This window comes from Stegostoma tigrinum, chromosome 5 (assembly GCF_030684315.1).
Source record: "Stegostoma tigrinum isolate sSteTig4 chromosome 5, sSteTig4.hap1, whole genome shotgun sequence".
In the NCBI taxonomy this organism is placed as follows: domain Eukaryota; kingdom Metazoa; phylum Chordata; class Chondrichthyes; order Orectolobiformes; family Stegostomatidae; genus Stegostoma; species Stegostoma tigrinum.
In genome coordinates, this window is record NC_081358.1 from 105623108 (window position 1) to 105645728 (window position 22621).

The following is a 22621-nucleotide window of genomic DNA, read 5'->3' on the forward strand; positions in this document are numbered from 1 at the left end:
CCCCAATGTAGAGGAGGCCACAATGGGTACAGCGGATACAGTAAACCACATTAACAGACGTGAAGGTGAACATCTGCTTGATGTGGAAAGTCTTCTTGGGGCCTGGGATGGGGGTGAGGGGGGAGGTGTAGCACTTCCTGCGGTTGCAGGGAAAGGTGCCAGGTGTGGTGGGGCTCGTGGGGAGAGTGGAGTGGACAAGGGAGTCACAGAGAGAGTGGTCTTTGCGGAAAGCAGGTAAGGGTGGGGAGGGAAATATATCCTTGGTAGTGGGGTCAGATTGCAGGTGGTGGAGAATGATGCGTTGAATCTGGAGGTTGATGAGGTGACACATGAGGGCGGGGGAATTCCGTCTTTGTTTTTATTGTGGGAGGGGGTGTGAGGGCTGAGGTATGGGAAATGTTAGAGATGTGGTTGAGGGCATTTTCGACCACTGCGGAGGGGATATTGCGGTCCTTGAAAAACGAGGACATCTGGGATGTTTGGGAGTGGAATGCCTCATCTTGCGAGCAGATGTGGCAGGTGAAGGAATTGGAAATAGGGGATAGCATTCTTGCAGGAAAGTGGGTGAGAGGACGTGCAGTCTAGGTAGCTGTGGGAGTTGGTGGGCTTGAAATAGATATCGGTTTCCAGATGGTTGCCCGAGATGGAAGCAGAGAGGTCCAGGAAGGAGAGAGGTATCAGAGATGGTCCAGGTGAAATTAAGGTTGGGGTGGAAGGTATTGGTAAAGTGGATGAACTGTTCGAGCTCCTCATGGGAGCACGAGGCGGTGCCATACAGTCATCGACATGACAGAGGAAGAGGTGGGGGATGGGGCCAGTGTAGCTGCAGAAGGACTTTTCCATGTATTCTACAAAGAGGCAGGCATAGCTTGGGCCCATGTGGGTTCCCCCTTCATCTGTAGGAAGTGGGAGGAGTTGAAAGAGAAGTCACCCACTGCACCACACAACCAGCCCAGCTCTTCCCCCCCACCCACTGCATCCCAAAACCAGTCCAACCTGTCTCTGCCTCCCTAACCGGTTCTTCCTCTCACCCATCCCTTCCTCCCACCCCAAGCCGCACCCCCAGCTACCTACTAACCTCATCCCACCTCCTTGACCTGTCCGTCTTCCCTGGACTGACCTATCCCCTCCCTACCTCCCCACCTACACTCTCTCCACCTATCTTCTTTACTCTCCATCTTCGGTCCGCCTCCCCCTCTCTCCCTATTTATTCCAGTTCCCTCTCCCCATCCCCCTCTCTGATGAAGGGTCTAGGCCCGAAACGTCAGCTTTTGTGCTCCTGAGATGCTGCTTGGCCTGCTGTGTTCATCCAGCCTCACATTTTATTATCTTGGAATTCTCCAGCATCTGCAGTTCCCATTACCTCTCATTAAGTGTAAGGACGAGTTTGGTTAGACAGATAAGGGTGTCCGCGTAGAGGGACTGGTCGGGCCTGCAGGGCAGGAAGAAGTGGAGCACCTTGAGGCCATCTGCATGGGGAATGAAGGTGTATAGGGACTGGATGTCCATGGTGAAGATGAGGTGTTGAGGGCCGGGGAATCAGAAGTTTTGGAGGAGGAGGGTGGAGTAGTGTCATGGATGTAGGTGGAGAGTTCCTGGACTGGGGGGAGAAAATGGAGTTGAGATAAGTGGAGATAAGTTCGGTGGGGCAGGACTAGGCGGAGACAATGGGTTGACCAGGGCAGTCGGGTTTATGGATTTTGGGAAGGAGATAGAAACGGGTGGGACAGGTTTGGGGAATGAAGAGGTTGGAGGCTGTGGGCATTTTAGAGCACATGCTTTTGTCATTGCAGAAGTGTGTGCATTAATCAAATTAGGACCTCGAAACAGTACTTCCCATCAAAGCATCAAAGCGTACTCAAATCCTCGTTTTCTCCTTGCGTTGACTTTACTCTAGCCTTACATGCCTCAAAACCAATCTCCAAATAGGATATGCTTCTATTTCTCACACCAGCCAAGCAGCAGGCAGTGTAGTTCCAATGTACTTCCAAATTACTTGTGGCTTTTCTGCTCTGGTCTTGAGACTAGGCTAGGGAGCCTAACATCTGTAGTGGGTGAATTACTTGAGGGGATTCTGAGATACAGGATCTACAGGACCATTTGGAGATGTAAGAACTCATTTGAGTTAGTCAGCATGGCTTTGTGCATGGGAACATGTGTCTCACAAATCTGATTGAGGTTTTTTGAAGGGATGGCCAAGATGGTAGATCAGGGCAGCGTGGCAGACGTTGTCTACAGGTGTCTGGAACTGGCTGCCAGAGGTTGTGATGGAGGCGAGTACAATTTCATCATTTAAGAACCATTTGGAAAGTTATATGGATGGGACAGGTTTGGAGGGATATGGACCACAACCAGGCAATTGGGAGGAGTTTAATTCTGAAAACTGGGCGGCGTGGACAAGTTGAGCCAAAGGGCCTGTTTCCATGCTGTAAATCTCACTCATTCTACGATTATGACTTGCCATGGTCGGTAATTAATTTTTTTGAGAATAAAAATACTTCTGCCTCAATGCTTCCTTTTTCATGTGTATTCTCTCTAAACAAATTAATGAGGCAGAGACAAGCAGCGAGATACCAATGTGCTTGCTGTGATTCTGTTACTTGGTGGGGGGGGGTGGAATTGTAAATAGACAAATTATTAATCCATTTCGACAGATTCCTCTTTCTATTGTACTGTAAAACCTTTGATCCCTTCTCATGGCTGTGAGCAAAAAGATACAAGAAAGAGACTGGAGGCAGAGAGCAGGTTATTTGAAACAGAACAGCAGTCAGGTTCGTTAATGGGAAAACTGTGAAGGCTTTCGCCAAAGTGAAGAGCTTAGAAATGCTGGAGAATAGTCAGAGGTCATCTAGTTTGACCTTCTAATGTGTAATACTATGGAGCATTCCTTATCTTACAATGTCACTCCCAGTTCAGTTCTGTGAGCTGAATCAAGTGAGCCTAGTGTTCATATCTTCCCTAAATTAAGCACATCTTCTCTGTTTAACCAAATGTTTGTTTGGTTTTCTGTCAGGAAGATTTAAGAAACATGAAAAGCACAAATATTTGGTTCTGGGGACAAGCAGATAATATTACACCATTGAGTCACGCTATTGTACAAATGGATTTATGATAACACAAACAAAGTTGCTGGAAAAGCTCAGCAGCTCCTCTTTCCAGCAACATTGTTTTTGTTCCTGTTTAAAAGCATCCACAGTTCTTTTGGTTTGGATTTATGATAATGTGGAGTCAATCTTCACAAGACAAAATGCTGCTCAGACTCCCAGAAGGGATCTACAGTGGACTCAAGTATGTAGCTATTCAAATGTAAATGGAATCACGAAGGAATATTACAGTCAAAAGAAAGAGGAATCACTTACACCATCAGATGAGATTGTAATAAAAATTGCCCCCAATAAGAGAAAAGGGAAAGGTGACTTGCTGCCGGTCTCTGTAGCTTATCTTCTTTTATAGGTAAGAGATATTTATTAAATAAAGCAGAATTGATACCTTGCCGGATCAATTTGGAGGGATTATGAACTAAAGTCAAGATTGAGTAACATTGGCCATAACATTTTGGTTACTAAAAGTAATCAAGATGGTGTTCAAACTCTAATACGCTTCACTCGGCTCGGGGTGGAACATTTCAGCACCAAGAGGTTATGAGCAACAATGAGTAGATTTCACAGGATATAAACTGCTGCCGGCCATTTTAGTGAATGAGTATTTACCATATTTGTTTCAAATTCCTCTGCTCACTATTAAACAATGCTGTTGATCCATTAAAACCAAAAGATGTTTGGGGAGATTCGCTAATGTCACTCAAGAGGATTCAAATTAGTGTGACAGGACTGGCGTGGGGAGGTAGTGGTGAGGTGGTAGGGCACAGAGCAGTAGGTCACCAAATGAACTGATCAAGGAGAGGTTACAAACAAAGGCCAGTTAAGACTAAGAGGGAGTACAGAGAGAGGGAGGTTACTGAACACAGCAGGGCGGGCAGTCTGAAGGAGGAGTATGACAGGTAAAGCAGATAAACTTACAGCTTGGATTAATGCATAAAGCTGATGCTGTAGCCTCTTCAGAAGCTTACTAGAGAGAGGGACAAGACCAGCAGCTTAACGTTCTGGGATTTAGATGTTTCTGCCAAGATAAAGAGGGGTAGTAAAAGAAGTGGGGGAGTTGTGTTACTGACTAGAGAGAATATCACAGCTGCACGGAGGGATGCTCCGTGGTGTGCTCATTCATCTGGGTACAGCTCAGTAACAGGAAGGGTGTGCAATCATATTGATGGTATTGTACTACAGGCCTCCCAATATCCAGCAGGAGATAGAGGAATAGATATGAGGATTATGGAAAAATGTAAAAATAACAGGGTTGTTGAGGTGGGTGAATTTAACTTCCCCGATATTGAATGGGGCTTTCTTCGTGCCAGGACTTGGATGGGGCGGAATTCATTTGGTGCATCCAGGAGGGTTTCTTGAAACAATATGTGTCGAGTCAAAGTAGGGAAGAACTGGTTTTGGGGAATGAGCTTAGCCAGGAAATCAAAGTTTCAGATGGGGAACATTTTGGAAACAGTGAGCTTAAATCTAATTTAACTTACTTGTGAATAAAGATAAAAGTAATCCTGAGGCAAGTACACTGAACTGGGGCAAGCTAACTGTGACAGTACGAGGTAGGAACTTGGGAATGCAGATTGGCAACGGGTGTTTGAGAGTAAATCCACATCTGCCATGTCAGAAACTTTTTTAAAGGGCAGTCGACTGGAGTGCAGAACCAGCATGTGAAAGTAAAAAATAAGAATAGCATGATTCATTGACAATAAGAGGCATTGTGAGCTTAGACAAAGAGGAAACAAGGCATATGTCGGCTTAAGAAACTGAAGACAGAGCCCTCAAAGAATATAAAGAAAGCAGTTAAGAACTTAAACAAGGAGTTGGGAGGCTTGAAAGGGCCCATGAGATGTCCTTGGCAAACAGGATTAAGGAAAATCCCAAGGTGTTTTAATTGCACACAAGTAGTAAGAGGTTGGCTAGGGAAGGACAGAGGAGGGAACCTATAGGTGGAGGCAGAGGAAGTGGTGAGGCTTTTCATGGTGTTTGTTTGCATCAGTATTCATAAAGGAGAAATTTAGATGGATGGTGAAGCTAGAGAGGGGCATGCTGATATTCTTGTGACTGTCAATATGTAAAAGGATTATGAGTTGGATATTTCCTAAAACATTAAGGTAGACAAGTCTCCAGGGCCCAGTGAAATCTGTCGCAAAATGTTGAGGAGGCAGGAGAGGAAATTGCTGGGGCCTTGTAACAAATCTGAGAAGTTCCAGAGGACTGAAGAATAGCCAGTGTTATTCTTTTGTTTAAGAAGGATAACAGCAACGGGGATAATGTGCAGAGTTACATGTCAGTGAGCCTTGCATCAACAGTACGGAAATTATTAGAAAAGTTTTATCAGAAAAATTCTTAGGGGAAGAATTGACTTATTTGGAAAAATATGGATTTATTAGTGATCCGGAGGCATGGCTTTGTGCAGGGAATGTCGTGTCTCACAAACTTGATTGGGTTTTTTTTTGAGGAATGACAAGGATGATTGATTAGGGCAGGACGGGGAATATATCTTAGCAAGACCTTTGACAAGGTCCCTCACGGCAGGCTGATACAATAGGTGAGGTCATACCAGGATCCAGTGAGTTGATAGGGTAGATACATAACTGGCTTAGTCATAGAAGACAGAGTAGCAGTGGAAGGATATTTGTCTGACTAGAGATTTGCGACCTGTGGTGTTTTGCAGGGTTTGTTGTTGTTTGTTATATACGTATATTTTCAATATATTGCTTTGGTAGACTGTAGGTGATCTGATTGGTAAGTTTGTGATGACACAAAGATTGGGGGAAACTGCAGGTAGTGAGGAGACTTGTCAGAGGATACAAGCAGGACATAGATTGGCTAGAGACTTAAGTGAAGTAATGACAGACGAAGTTTGATCCGGACAAATATCAGATGATGCATTTTGGAAGGTTGAACATAGGATGGAAGTATACACCAAATGCCAGAGCTGTTTGAAGCATTAGCAAACATATGAACACTGGCGTTCTCTAAAAATGGCAACACAAGTAGATAAGATAGTCAAAAAGGCATATGGCATGCTTGCCTTCATTGGTCAGGGCACAGAGTATAAAAATTGGCTAGTCATGTTGCAGTTGTGTACAAGTTTAGTGGAATATTATGAATAGTTCTGGTCACCAGACTATAAGAAGGGTGTAGAGGCTTTGGAGAGAGTGTAGAAATGGTTTACTGGACACTGCCTATTTTGGAGGGTATTAGGTATGAGGAATGAGTGGGCAAACTTGGTTTGTTTTCACCCGAACATCAGAGATTGAGCGGCAACCTTATAGAAGTTTACAATGTTATGAGACAAAATTACAGATGGATTGGATCGTTGAAGTTTTTTCTCCCCAGGGTAGAAATGTCAATTGATTTCTGAAGAAGGGTCTCGACCAGAAACGTCAGTTTTCCTGCTCCTCTGATGCTGCTTGGCCTGCTGTGTTCATCCAGCTCTACACCATGTTGTCTTAGAAATGTCAATTACTAGGAGACTTCAGTTAAAGGTAAAATGCAGAAAGTTTAAAGGAGATGTGAGAAGCAAGCTTTGTGCACAGAGAGGGTGATAAGTGACTGGAATGCATGGCCAGAAGCGGTGGTACATTAGCAATGTTTAAGAGACATCTTGGCAGATACATGAATACATAGGAACAAGGCAAAAGAAAGATATAGGCCCTAAACGTCAGACTTCCTGCTGCTGTGTTCATCTAGCTCTACACCTTGTTATCTCATGTAGAAATAAAATGTTTTCAGTTTAGAAAGACATTATTTTTCAGCATACACTTGGTGAGTCAAAGTGCATATTCCAGTGCTGTACTGTCCATCTTTTTCTATGTCAGTTACACTAATGACTGGGGAACAGTCAGATTGTGTTTTCTCTACGTCTCATCACCGACTAATTCAGTTAGCAATCAAACTGAGAAGATCCTCAATCAGGCTACTCACTTTATGTCCTCACCAGGGTGTGTTCAAAAAGCTACAGCAGCAAGAACTGCAACCACGGTCAGGTTCTTCAACAGGGTTTCATTCCGTTTAACCAAAGCTGAATCAGGGTCTCCTTACACCAATACTGGGACTTTAATTTCAATCAATTTGAATGTCAACACACACAAAAATTACAAAGTGTGACAATGTCAATTGTTCGGTGAAAGGGGAAAACACAATAAGTCTTAGAAATAGTTCATAAGCAAGCTGGTAGAACTGATTGAGAACAGGTTGTTATATCACTCTCTAGCAGGTAAGGAGGTTAGGAGATACTGCAAGAATGTAGCTTGTACCTTACATGGAATAAGAAGTGACATCAGTAATTTCCTAACATATACATGGCATGGCTGCAACTAATCAGAACAATTTAATCCAAATGAACCTGTTGGGATTGGCCAGCTATCATGCATTTAGTGCAAGAAGAGTATTTGCAGAGTCTCAATTGGATGGCTGCCAAAGCAGGCTGGTTGGTAATGTAACCAATGCTAATGAAACATAAAGTCTTTGTCTGTAATTAAATCAGGCAGACTGCTCTCTGCTGCATGTGCGCTTGAATAAAGCTGGCCAAACCAAGTGGAGCCTTGAGCGGTCTATGAGAGAATCAGAGGGTGTGTGAACTCTGGGGAATATCCCCCATCGCTAGGCTGTAATCTTCCATTATTAAATAGAAATGATCTTTCTACCTAGAGCACATGTAATAGATTGGCTGAGGTTAAAAAGTAAGTCAGAAAATGAGACCAACCTTTAGAAACAGATTCTACATATCGGTCTTCAAATATAATAGGAAGATTACTCCAATCGCCATCTATATCCAGACACTCAATGGGCAGTGGAGGCATACTGGTGAGGTAGGATGAATTTCTGACAGCTGCTGCAATCTGACTATGCCTTTGGATTCTAGAAGTAGGAAATGACAAAGTGAGATTTAATGTTCTTAAAAATTTGTGTTGAGTAGGGATAAGCAAATTTAAGGATAAAAATAACAAAACGAAGGACCATGGATATTAGAAACTGGAAACAAAGGCAGAAATTGTTGAAGAAACTCTGGCTCTGGCAGCATCTGTGGAGAGACAGCCTTCTGAAGATGGATTCAAAACATTAACTCTGCTTTCTCTCCTCAAGTCACAGGAACAGAATTAGGCTATTTGACACAAAGAGTCTGCTCTGCAATTTGTTCATGGCTGATATGTTTCTCAAACACATCTTCTGCCCTCTCCCATAACCCTCTATTTTAAATACACAGTGACTTGGCCTCCACGGCCCTCGGGGCAATGAGTTCCACAGATTCACCACCCCCGGGTCAAATAAATTCCTTCTCATCTCAGTTTTAAAGGGTCATCCCTTCGCTCTGAGGCCGTGCCCTTGGATCCTAGCCACATCGTTCAGCGCACCTTTTCTCCCACTTCTGATTTGCTCCACTGCACCTCACCTCCACCACTCATGCCAAATTACTCAATTTCAGTCTTGTCATGCCCCATAGGACGGTTCTCATTGCTATTCTATTTAACTCAAGGGATAGAGGCTTGAAGAGAGATGACCGAAAACTGGTTAGAACATTCACCACCAGATTTATTAGGTGGAAGGAAACCATAACAGGGTCTTGTCTCATCAGCTAGAATGGCTCACAATTTCAGGCTCAGTCTATTTCTGATGAAGGGTCTAGGCCCGAACCATCAGCTTTCCTGCTCCTAAGATGCTGCTTGGCCTGCTCCACACCTTGTTATCTCGGATTCTCCAGCATCTGCAGTTCCTATTATATCCAGGCTCAGTCTGTGCTGTTTCAGTTCCTTTCCTTGATTTTGACTACTGGACAACACTCCCAAAAGATACTTTATTACAATAAATGCTGTACATAAATATCAGTTGCTGTCAAATCTGGATCGATATATTTCTTTTAGTGTCAGAGATCGTCTTTTGAAAAAAATTGTTCATGGGATGTGGGCACCATTGGTGAGATCAACTAGTATACTGTCTATCACTGACTTCCCCGGAGAAGGTATTGGTCAGTTTTCTTCTTAACCTGCTGCAGTTCTTGAGGTGTAGGGACACCCACAGAGATATTAGGAAAGGAGATCCAGGACCCTGACTGAGTGAAGTGGCGGCAATATAATTCCAAATTAGGTTGATGTGCGGCTTGGAGGAGAAGTTGATGATGGTGTTCCCATGTACTGGCTGGCCTTGCTCTTCTAAAATGGCAGAAGTAATGTCTTTGGAAGATGTTGTCAAAAAAGTGTTGGGAATTTACTGTATATAGTATAGGTTGCTGTTACCTAGTGTCAATGGTGAATAGAGTGAATATGGAGGATGGTAGATGGAGTGCCAAACAAGCAGGATGCTTTGTCTTGGACAAGCTGCTAAGTGTTGGTGGAGTTTCACTTATCCAGATAAGTGGAGATTATTCCATCACACTCCTGACTTGTCTCTTGTAGACGGTGGACAGGCTTTGAGAAAAGATAAGACAAGTTACTTACTCATTACTGACCTTTTGACTTGCTCTTGTAGCTACAGTATTTGTATGGCTAGTTCAGTTCCACTTCTGGTCAAGAATAACTCCCAAGAAGTTGATAAGGGGGGTGGGATTTAGAAATGATAATGTCATTGAATGTCAAGGGACATACTGCCTGTTCAAGATGGTTAGAACCTGGCAATTGTGCAGAGTAAAGGCTAAAGTTGCTTTATGGAGCTAGGTCACACATCAATTGTGTTATGACTGTACGGTAGTACAGGATTCTGGTATTAAATACCCTAACTCCATTCCAATGAATGATTGACACATTTTCTAATGTTCACTGTTTCAATAAGGAGAGCATTAAAAGGCTGGCCTCATCCATTTTCCTTGATTCAATAATAACAGCCTTCCTTCTGAGTTCAAACCCAGTTTGAGTACATAATCCAGTAGCACTCTTCAAAGTAACACTGATGGAATGCTGCAGTACCTGAGGTGCGGTTTTTGGATAAGAATTCTATCAGATTGATGTAAAATGTCCTGTGGCACAATTCAAACATCAGCAGAGAATTTAATCTCATGTCAATCATTATCCTCTGACAAACATCAGTAAGAATGTCTGGGACCTCTCTGTACACAGATTAGTTCTTCCCATATTGCAGCAGTGCCTACAGGATCAAATAAGAAATCTTTTGACTGTATATTTCTTTTTGGCAACAGTGAACTTGTGATAGGAGTTTTATATCATGCATACACTTACATTATTTCTTTTTGAGAAGGTATATTTCTTGTTTCAGTTGTATCTGGATTTTTGCCTTTCATGTAGAATCAGTGCTAGTCATCATGGACTTTGTTAATCAATCTTTACATGGTTTAATGAGAAAGTTGCTTAGAAATGGACTTAGTGCTTATATTGGCTCCTTCTTACCCAGAAACAAACAGCTCTTTAAGCGTAATACTTTGTTGAGAGTTAAAAATGTATGTAGGGCAACCAAATGTGTAGTGATTGGAATGAAGTTAGCTGGGTGGACCTCACAGCTTAAGGGTTCCCTGATTGGGGCTATTAATCTGGTCCAATCAGGAAGCCCTGTCTGACAGATATAAACAGGAATGTCAGGGGTTCTGCACACTCTAAAAGTTGGCCTGATCAGTGTCATGTACCATGCATGTCTAAGTAAAGGATGACCCAGTGACAGGATACTGGCTTCCGTGGAGTTATTTCAGACTGTTTAGTCATTTTTCCATTTTTTTCAGAGGATAGCAATTGCAATGTCAGAAATCTGAATCCTTCAATTAACTGGGGACAAGGACCAAGGAGAAATAGATTTAAATTCATTTCGCATTGCAGCTAGAGATGGTCATTTTATTGGATTATATAAAGCAATGTATAAAGCAAAAAAGCACTGTAATGCACCAATATTTCAGTTATCAACAGCAAGATAAAATAGACCGATTGCTAAATCAGCACATTTCCTGTCAGCAACCATAACCAGCTGGAAAATGAATAAAGAATTTATGTTAATCTTTTCTTGCCTTCCTTTTTTATCCCAGTCTCAAAGTAAAGACTCCAATGTTACATTCTTCAGCCAGGCAATTAATTGAACCAATTCAATAATCCAGTTGAACTTTTGCAGTCGACATTATCCAAAATTATTCAATCTTGATATATTTTCCAAGTTTTCTGTCAAAAAACCAGTACCATTTTCCATCTCAAGAGAGATGTAGTGGTGCTGAGGACTGCATAGATTTCAATTGAAGATGCTGCTTTACGTTTGAGTGGAGTTACATCAGAATTCACGGTACCTTCTAGTATCTATTATTAATAAATGCACCTAAACTGTGAGTGTTCACTCCTGAGATGAATTTACACAGACTCGGGAGGGTAGAATTTTAACACCCTATGAATCAGTGGTTTTTGCATGCAATAACACAAACAATTTTACTCTTCCATTTTCTTCCTCTCCAAGTAATCTGGTCAGCCCCAAAGACTCCTCCGTCTGAAACTGATTCTTCCCATCGCTCACCACCACTCCACCTTTCCAATCACCTCACCCACACTGAACTCCTTGCATTGCGAGGGGACGATTTCTTCCCCAGTTGTTCATCCAGGTTACCAATCTTATCCTTCATTGTCCTTTTCAGCATCTCCGAGGCTTCTAATCTGAACCTCTCCTCTCCATTCCCCAGACAATGGCCTCCAAGGGCCCCTGCCTGCCTCTTAACCTGGTTGCTGCATGGTTTCCAGGACCTGAATAGATATCTGGACACTGCTTTTCAGTGCCTGGGGCACAGTAGTTTCTAGGAGGACAGTGTGAAACAAGCTGGTAGGCTAGAGGAGGTGGATGTTAGTCAGGAAGATGTACTAGGAGTTTTGAGGAACTTGAAGATAGATAAATCCCCTGGGCCTGATGAGATTTATCCAAGGATTCAATGGGAAGCGAGGGAAGAGGTCACAGGGCATTTGGCGATGATCTTTTCTTCCTCACTGTCCATGGGTATAGTGGCAAACATCGTTCCCTTGTTCAAAAATGGGAATAGGGATAACCCAAGAAATTACAGGCCAGTTAGTCTTACTTCAGTGGTGGGCAAATTATTGGAAAGGGCTCTGAGACACAGGATTTATGATCACTTGGAAAGGCACAGTTTGATTCATGATAGTCTGCATGGATTTGTGAGGGGTAGATTATGCCTCACAAACCTTACTGAATTCTTTGAATAGGTGACCAAACACATGGATGAAGGTAGAGAGTGATGTGGTATACAAGGGTTTAAGTAAGGCGTTTGATGAGGCTCTTGCAGAAAGTAAGGAGGCATGGGATGGGGGAAATGTGGCATATTGGATTCAGAATTGGCTGACCCTTAGAAGACAAAAGGTGGTAGTGGACTGAAAACATTCAACATGGTGCTCAGTTACAAGAGGTGCACCACAAGGATCCGTTCTGGGTCCTCTTCTATTTGTGATTTTTGTAAATGATTTGGATGAAGGAGTGGAAGGGTGGATTGGTCAGTTCACGGACACTACGAATGTGGGTCATGTTGTGGACAGTGCGGAGGGCTGTTCTAGGTTACAAAGGGACATTGATAGAATGCAGAGCTGGGCTGAGAAGTGGCAGATGGAGTTTAACCCTGAAAAGTGTGAGGTGATTCATTTTGGAAGGACAAACTTAAAAGCAGAATACAGGTTTAATGGAAATATTCTTGGCAGTTTGGAGAAGCAGAGGGATCCTGGGGCTCATGTCTATAGTTCCCTGAAAGCTGCCACCCAAGTGGATAGAGTTATTAAGAAGGCATATGGTATGTTAGCTTTCATTAATAGAGGGATTGAGTTCAAGAGCCGTGAAGTTATGCTCCAGCTCAACAAATCCCTGGATCAGCCACATCTGTAGTATTGTGTCCAGCTCTGGTCACCTCATTACAGCAAAGATGTGGAAGTGTTGGAAAAGGTGCAGAGGAGATTTACCAGGCTGTTGCCTGGAATGGAGGGAAGGTCTCACGAGGAAAGTTTGAGAGATCTACAGCTGTTTGCTTTAGAACGACGAAAGATGAGAGGTGACTTGATAGAGATGTACAAAATGATCAGAGGTATAGATAGAGTGGACAGCCAGACTTTTTCCTAGGGTGGAGGTAGCCTTTACAAGGGGGCATAGTCTTAAAGAGAGCGGAAGTAAGATACAGGGGAGACGTCACAGGTAGGTGCTTTACCCAGAGAGTGGTCAGGGTGTGGAATGCATTGCTGGTGAGGGTAGTGGAGTCGGCCACATTAGGGGCATTTAATTGGCTATTAGATTGGCTATTAGATAGGCATATGGATGATAGTATAAGGTAGGGGTGGAGGTTAGATAGACCTTAGGATTAGGGTAAAAGTTTGGCTCAACATTGTGGGCCAAAGGGCTTGTACTGTGCTGTACTGTTCTATGTGCTAGGAGTACCTACATGGAATTATTATTGATGGCTTGGAAATCATTTAGATATCTCACCTTCTTTCTTTGCAAGTTAAAACCTAATATTTCACAGCAGGATGCACAGGCTATAATTCGGGCATGGAAACCCAGAATTATTTTGTTTCTGCAGCCCAACTGACCTGAGTACCTCAGGCAATAGCCGATGGAGATCAGTTGTTTTAATGATATTAACAAGATTGTCTTAAAATAAAACAGATCAAAAGATTCTTCTCCAAAAAGGATTTAATGCCAATACTTAACAGAAAACGCAATAAAAAGGGATAATGACCAGTGCCCTTCACTGCACCAGAACACAGTCATCAAGAAATATATCTTGATGGTATTATTAATAACAATTTTTATTGAAAAAAATTGCTTTCCGTTATCTTGTATAATTTAAAGTTGCATTGTTTTCCCCGGAGATAAGAAAAAAAATCAAATTTTGCTTTTGGCTAATTGAAAGAGAACACTCTGCCATTTGTCAAAATATAGTGGAAATGACATCAATCAAAAATCATCTTTAATGTAAGTTCAGCAAATCCAGTGCCATAATGCGCTTAAATCTTTAGTGCAGAGTGATTACACTATCTATTCTATGTTGCACTTTCTCTTCCTCCTCTTTCTCTTCCAAAATATATTTCAGGGTGGCCTAATTGAAAACTTTGATCCAGACACATCTTTCATTACGGTGAAAGGGAGAAATACAAGTGATATGTTAACAATTTAGAGGAAAGGAATGGGGAAAGAAGTCAAATGGAACCTAATTAATGCAGGGAGTAATTGTCTTTTTTATCGATATGCTGTCTCTCAGTGACTGATGTCCCCTACAGACACTAGCAGCAAGATGTTGACCTCTTTCATTGTATTACCTTTTTATGTCTCTGATTGATCACTTAAAGTAACTATTCCTTTGAATCCAATGTTTTTGCGTAATTCCCTTAACTTTCTTTGAAGACCCTTCGTTTAGGCAAATCCTGGGAATGTCCTCTCTGTCTCTCCCTGGCTATCCAACTTCCTCTTGGTTTTATATCCTTCCTTTGTCTCTTGAGCTCTGGTTCTGGGTTTCAATATTCCACTATGTTGTGAGCTATTCATATTTTTAAAAATTAAAGTTGTGATCTATTTCCAAATTGTGTTTTTGTAGATTTGTGCAGTTATGGGAAAAACAAAATTAACTGGGAAAGGCCTTGAGGTCAACTGAATCAATGTGTTCAAAACTTGAAAAATTCAAGGGTATGAAGGAAAGCAAGGCAGTATCTCATTCACCAAAATAAACACAAAATACTGCAGATGCTGGTTATCTGAAATTTTTAAGCAGTGCTAAAGAAACACAGCAGGTCTGGCAGCATCTGTTGAGGAAGTGTTTACAGGTCGAATATTACGGTTTTTGATTAAATGGGGGTCTTGGTGAGTTACATGAAAGGCTGAGGGGGATTTTTTCACCATACCATACCAAACCCACGGCATTTATTTGTGCTTATGTCTTTATACCGAGTATCACTTGTCTGAAACTTTAAATAAACTCAATCCTACAATACTGTTTGTGAGAAAGACTTACACATATTCCTGAAATGTAAGTGCCATCTGCTTCTGGTGCTCCATGAAGAAAAAAGCCTCTGAGAATCTTCTTACCTGTACAGAAACAGGTATTAGTCCATTTCATCTCAATTTTCTAAATTATTGTTTCTATTTTTACAGTGTCTTATTTGAATTCTCAGGAGGCCACCAAGTATTGCTTCTCTGATTCAGCTATGTCACTTCACCAATGAAAAGCTTCACAAAAACAGTCACTGAAGCAGAGTACAATTTGCATGTCACAATTCAACCTATGGAAACAGTAATTACTTAGCAGGTCTTCCCTGTCAAAATAACAATAAGCTTAACGGCACTTACTGCTATTTAAGTATAGAGTCAGATCAACAACAGTTCAGTTACAAAAGCCAGAAATTGCTTTGTTATCACCTTTATGAAAATGGCTTATTGCTATCCTTATCAAAATGCATGGCCTGGCATTGGTTGTCATACTCACGCAATAAGTGAACTCATCACACAATGCTAAATCAAGTTGTAGCCTGTTACTGACATAATAAGTGTTAATTGTTGCCAATTTTTCTCTCTGGCAGTGTTTTTAACTATCACAAATGTGCAATTTAATTCCATTACGGTTGAAATTGTTATTAACTTTTGAAAAAAAAATGTTTTGTTTTACTATTCTTTGACTTTGTTTTTTCTCATTGTGAGACTATTAATTCAGAGACCCAGGTAATGTTCTGAGGTCCTGGGTTTGAATCTTGCTATGGCAGAAGTTGGAATTCGAATTTAATAATAAACTGGAAATAAAAGTTTAATGATGATCATTACCAATTGTCACGAAAAACTCATCTCGTTCACTGACGTCCTTTAGGGAAGGATATCTGCCATCCTCACCTGGTCTGGCCTACATGTGACTCTTAAACTACTCTCTGGGCAATGAGGGACAGGTAATAAATGCTGGTCCAGCCAGCGACACCTACATCTCATGAATTAATTTAAACAAAAACCTGTCTTCCTTTCCCTTCCGTTCACTTCCCTTTGTGTTCCTGATTTAGTATTGAATTTGTCCACTTAAATGTGCACTTTCACCTCAGTCCTTGCACTATTAACTTCATAATCGTTCAAGTTGATGACTTAAGCTGACATACATCTGTTTGTCCTGTTCACTAAGGTCCCAGCTGGTCCTTCTCTCATTTTGATATCATCAGCTTATACTTTGAGCAATTTATCACGGGAACATTCAGAAACGTAACCATACAAGAACAAGTTGAACTCCCGGCCTCATCAAAAATCGGCCCAATGAGCTTACTAACAAATTGTGCATTATCTGACTTCTAACCCTTGGATACTGTTAGTATGACTCCACAAACTTCCCATCAACATTCCAATCCCACTTCTCTCTCCGCCTTTATACTGACGGTACCACAAGCAGAAAATTTTTCATCACATTACTATAGCCAGTATCTCAGAAACGGAGTAACAATGCTTTGACTAACAGCCATCGGATTTTTAAATTTAAAATGTTTCTTAAATCCTAGATAAGTGCTTGTCTACCTTTTACCACTGTGCTTTCTCCCCACCTTCTACACACCAAAAATACCATAAAATGTCACAAAAACACACAACGGAGACAACATGCAAGATGTCAATTCAGAGAATCGGAACTTGGGTTCACGTGACAAATCCTCATAAAACCTTCAAGCTGACCTCAGTTGCAATATATAATGAAAAGAGATCAGTTAGCATCTCTTCAGAATTAAATTTATTTGGGTTTATTATTGCATGTACTCACAAGAGTAATGAGAAGTTTACAAGTCACTAATTATGACACCATCTCAGGTACAAAGGAACCTAGGTAGAGAATCTTGGTTACAAAGTTAAAAAGTTAAACAGTCTTTAATATTAAAAGGTAGTAAAACAAAAAAATGCAGTTAGCAGTTCAACACCAGAGTCCATAAGTGCCTGCCTATTCTAGGCTCATACACGTCACAAGGGCTTGATCGCAGTCCCACTGCTGGTCTGGGCTACCTGCTCCTGCTTTCGCCACCGGCCATCCCTTACCGCTTTCTTTTGCCATCAATGCTGAAAAGATGAAGATGAAGATGACGTTGACGATGAAAGAGAAAAGAAGAAAGGAAAGAAGAAAGAAGGATGCAACAAGGAGTGGGTTGCCAGATCTGAAACAAACTGCTTGGCTGTTGGCTAACTGGAGATGTCAAATTATACCTGGACAGGTAAAAAGAGGGAGGTAAGGATGAAACAAAATCCAATGGCTGAAATTGGGCTTCATTATTCTAATTTTTAGAACAATGCCATGGTGCAGAAACTTATACATTTTTGGCGAAGTTAAGTTGCATTGTTTTGGAGGGATTCTCACCATGAGACCCATTGAGACTTCTCACCACATCTTACAAAATGCATTTCATTAACTACCAATCCCACCCCTACGATGTCCTTCATTTCTAATTCTATCCCTATCTTACCACACATCTTTCTCAGATCAACTTGTCACTCACCAGATATCTGCTGAAAGACTGGGTCCTAGCTGCTCGGTTCCACAACAAGATTTAGCAATCTGGCATTGCCCCTCATTAGCAACATAATGGCACAGCAGCACAAAGCAATGCTACCCACATATCTGGTATGGCTGACATCTCTTTGCATGTACAGCTTTTTCTCTCACCCCAGTCATTGTTTAACAGCCAGGTCACACAATTTACCTGTTGTTAGCTACATTCTGTCTAAGTACCCTCTCTAAGTCACTGTTACTCTTCCTAATTCTGACTGGATATCTGCATCTGTTTGTTGTCCTGTAGGGGAACATTACATACAGGTGAGCAATCAAACAACTCCAAATGTGAGCTTCCATTTACAGACAGAAAAAGCGTAAACAAAAACAGTGAACAGAGACTGTAGGTCAACCCCGTAATACGAGCCAAAGGTTGGAACCTCAACCAAATGCAATTTTACATTCTAAGGTTGTCTGTTGCACCCAGTTGCCATCTACTGGAACTGGGTGTGAATCAGGTCCTGCTTGGTTTGTAGCATTCAAATTAGATCTTTCAATCTGAGATAGCAAGAACTGCTGATGTTGGAATTCAGAGATAACACAGTGCAGAGCTAGAGGAACACAGCCGGCCAGGCAGTATCACAGAAACAGGAAAATTGACGTTTCAGGTCAGGACCCTTTTTCAGAAATGGGGGAGGGGGAAGGGAGCTCTAAAATAAATAGCAAGGAGGGTTGAGATTGGGGAAGGCAGGTGGGATGGTGATAGGTGAGTGCAGGTAGGCAGTGGTGGGGATTGGTCTGTGGGATGGGAGCGGCAGATAGGTGGGAGAGAAGATGGGCAGGTTGTATCAGGTCAAGGAGGCTGGGATGAGAGGGAGGGTAGGTGATGGGATGAGGACAGGGGTGGGGAGTTTTTAAAACTGATAAAGTTCACATTGAGACCATTGGGTTGCCGGCTTCCAAGGTGGAATATAATCTTTCAACCCTCCTCCTCCTCCCCAATATCCTTCACTTCCTTGGAAGACAATGCTAATCCCAGCAGCTCCTCAGCGTCTATCACATTGCCTCGTTGCTTACTTCAATTGTGCACAGCACAGCGCACAGGTATGATGTGGCACAGTCTGCCTGGATTATACTGAAAACTGTGCTACAATTCAGGATATTGTACCTTAGAAAGATTATGTTGGTCTCCAAAGAGGTGCAGAGTAATTTCACAAGTGGTTACCGGGGCTGCACGGGTTAAACAGAGTGACGGGTTACAGAGAGAGATTACATAATCTACGTTTCTAAACCCATAAACGGGTGCAGTGTGTCAACTGAGATCGTTAAGATTTTAAACAGAATTGGTGGAGTAGATTTATTATTCAATGGATGTTTATATTGCTTACCATCCCTTCAGAAGACCGGTTAGACGAGCTGTCATCTTGAACGTGTATATTGTCAGTGCAACTAGGAAGAGCATTCCAGGATTTTTACCCATGGCAATGAAGGAACAGCGATACAGTTCCACATCAGGAAGGTGGGTGGCATGGAGGGGAACATTTCTGTGGTGATGTTCCCAGGCACATGCTGTCCTTGTTTTTCTAGGTGGTAAGGTCCTGGGTTAGGAAGGTGCCGTTAAAGCTAACATCGGCACAGAGCAACTGTATAATGCATAATAAAAACCAAAAAAATTGTGGATGTAATAAATCAGGAACAAAAACAGAAGTTGCTGGAAAGCTCAGCAGCAGGTCTGGCAGCATCAGGGAAGAAAATAACTCGAGTTAGCATTTCGGTCCAGTCCCTTCCTCAGTTCTGACTCTTCCTCACTGGACCGAAACATTTTCTTGAGTTTTTTCTTCACAGATGCTGCCAGACCTGTTGAACTTTCCAGCAACTTCTGTTTTTGTTTGTGTATAATGCACATTGCTGTCACTGTGGTGAAGTGAGTGAACGTTTAAGAGATAAATACTCCTATAGATCATAGATAAATACTCCTATGACGGAAGAGTTAAGGGCAAAGGAAAGAAACTGTCTCTCACAAAACACTGTAGATGCACTGTAAATTAATAATTGAAATCTGATATATTTTTGATTGCCAAGTACATTGAGAGACCTTAATATAACAGGTGGTTAAAGTTAGGATACACATCAGTCTTACTGTCAATGAATGCCCGAACAGGCCCCAGAGACCGAACAGCCTCCTCATGTTTCTATAGCATTTCCCAATAACAGCCTTGATTGTTCAAGCTCACTCCCCACATGCATGGTCCATAGCCCTTCCCTCAAACTGACACCAAAAGCAGTGCCTACAACATATTGGGTACGGCAAATTTCTGATTCAGAATTAGAAATGAGAAGTCAGTAATTCAGTGCTCAGAAGAGTTTGAGAAAATTAACATTTCAAGTGAAACACTTCATAACTGGTACAATTAGGCTGGAGAAACTGCTTTTATAGGACTAGCAAGTGAAAATCAGGATGAGTTACCATAGGCTTTTCTGTGTCCAGGACAAATAGTGCTACAAATGGTCAAGGAAAGACATCTAGACTTCATTGTTGTAGTAACAATAATCTTACCAGTGTTACAAAGTTCAGAGATATCTTGGTTCCTCTAACTCTGGTCACTAAAGCCTCCAACTTAAATAAGCAGTCAACAATGATACCTTAAAATGCCATGACCCTAATTTCTAGAATTTTACCTCTAAATCTGCCCACCTTTATCCTTTTCCCATTATTGAAACTTCCCTTTTTCACCCAGCTTTTGCCCATTTTCTCAAACAGTTCCTCATTTGCTACTTCTCGAATTTTCCCTGATAACATTTCTTTAAAGCTGGTTTTACAATGTCAGAAGTGTGATCTAAATGTAAAACTATTTGAAGTAAAAACATAGTCAAACCATACTCAACCCTCACCTGCTACTCATGGAATTGTTCTCGTTAGACAGTAACATGGATTCTTGTAAATTTTCTTCAGTATCTTTACATTGGATCCACTCCAGATGACAAACTGTCTCAGGTAAAGGCAGAGTTGACTCTTTCAACTCTTATGAAGGGGATAGGCTCAATTTTGTCCCCCTCCACCCACACATCAATGAATACCGGTCACGTTTGGACAGTGAGCAGTTTTCCCATCGCCTCCGCCTCCGCGCTTACTTCTTTAACAGTGAGCCTAACCCTCCCTCTACTGACCCCTAGTCCCACCTCCAGCACACCCCTCCTCCTGGACACCACCCCAAGGCCTCCTACCCTCCCTCGACCTCTTCATCTCCAACTGCCGGGGCAACATCAATCGCCTCAACCGCTCCACCCCTCTCACCCGCTCCAACCACTACCCTGCAGAACATGCAGCTCTCTGCATCAATCACAACCTCACTGTAAAACCCGTGGACAAGGGAGGCGCAGATATAGTATGGTGTACTGACCTCTACATCGCCAATGCCAGACGCCAACTCTCCAACATCTCCTCCTACTGCCCCCTTGATCATGACCCCACCCCTGAACACCAAACCATCATCTCCCAAACTATCAACATCATCATCACTTCAAGTGACATCCCACCCACAGCCTCCAACCTCATCGTTCCCCAAACCTGCACCGCCCGCTTCTATCTCCTTCCCAAAATCTACAAACCTGACTGGCCTGGTCAACCCATTGTCTCCAGCTGCTCCTTCCCCACCGAACTCATCTCCACCTACGTGGACTCCCTTTTCTCCCCCTTAGTCCAGGAACTCCCAACCTACGTCTATGACACCACCCATGCTCTCCACCTCCTCCATAACTTCAAAATCCCCGGTCCCCAACACCTCATCTTTACCATGGATGTCCAGTCCCTATACATCTGCATTCCCCATACAGAGGGACAAAAGGCCCTCCACTTCTACCTGTCCCGAAGGCCCGGCCAGTCTCCCTCTACCAACACCCTCATCCGCTTAGCCAAACCTGTCCTCAGCCTCAACAAATTCTCCTTTAATTCCTCCCACTTTCTACAAAGAGGGTGGCTATGGGTACCCAAACGGGCCCAAGCTACGCCTGCATCTTTGTAGGTTGTGTGGAACAATCTCTCTTCCGCACCTACACTGGCCCTAAGCCCCACCTCTTCCTCTGCTATACTGATGACTGTATCAGCACCGCCTCGTCCTCCCACGAGGAGCTTGAACAGTTCATCCACTTTAGCAAAACCTTCCACCCCAACCTTAATTTCACCTGGACCATCTCTAATACCTCTCTCTCCTTCCTGGACCTCTCTGTCTCCATCTCGGACAACCACCTCGAAACCGATATCCATTTCAAGACCACCGACTCCCGCAGCTACCTAGAAAAGACCTCCTCCCACCCACCTTGCTGGAAACATCCCATCACCTATTCCAAATTCCTTCGCCTCCACTGCATCTGCTCCCAGGATGAAGCACCCCACTCCCGTACATCTCAGGTCCTCGTTTATCAAGGACCACAACCTCCCCCCATCAGTAGTCGAGAATGCCCTGGACCGTGTCTCCCGCATTTTCCGCAACTCATCCCTCACAACCCCTCCCCGCAATAAAAAAAGCCAAAACAGAACACCCCTCGCCCTCACATACCACCCCACCAACCTCCGGCCCAACGCATCATCCTCCGATACTTCTGCCGTCTGCAGTCCGACGCCACCACCAAAGACATTTTTCCTCTCCACCCTTATCGGGTTTCCGAAGGGACCACTCTCTCAGTGACTCCCTTGTCCGCTCCACACTCCCCTCTAGTCCTATCATACCCGGCACTTTTCCCAGCAACCACAGGAAGTCCTACACCTGCCCCTACACCTCCCCCTCCTCACCCCTATCCCAGGCACCAAGAAGACTTTCCACATCAAGCAAACGTTCATCTGCACATCTGCTAATGTCGTATACTTGATCTGCTGTTCCCATCGTGGCCTCTTCTACATCGGGGAAACCAAGCGGAGGCTTGGGGGCCGCTTTGTAGAACACCTACGCTCGGTTTGCAGTAAGCAACTGCACCTCCCAGTCGCCAACCATTTCAACTCCCCCTCCCATTCCTCAGACGACATGTCCATCATGGGCCTCCTGCAGTGCCACAATGATGCCACCCAAAGGTTGCAGGAACAGCAACTCATATTCCGCTTGGGAACCCTGCAGCCCATTGGTGTCAATGTGGG

At 43.0% G+C, this 22621-nt stretch overlaps 1 protein-coding gene across 5 annotated transcripts in view; it reads right to left on the reverse strand.

Annotated features, from left to right (window-relative positions):
- fam135b (family with sequence similarity 135 member B) overlaps nucleotides 1-22621 on the reverse strand; it is a 365288-nt gene that overhangs the window by 70472 nt on the left and 272195 nt on the right. For all 5 annotated transcript variants that reach the window (XM_048529329.2, XM_048529327.2, XM_048529330.2 and 2 more), the window contains 2 exons: nucleotides 15010-15083; nucleotides 7807-7961 (listed from right to left, as the gene is read on the reverse strand). In XM_048529329.2, coding sequence (XP_048385286.1) covers nucleotides 7807-7961; nucleotides 15010-15083 — 229 coding nt within the window. The remainder of the gene's footprint in view (nucleotides 1-7806; nucleotides 7962-15009; nucleotides 15084-22621) is intronic.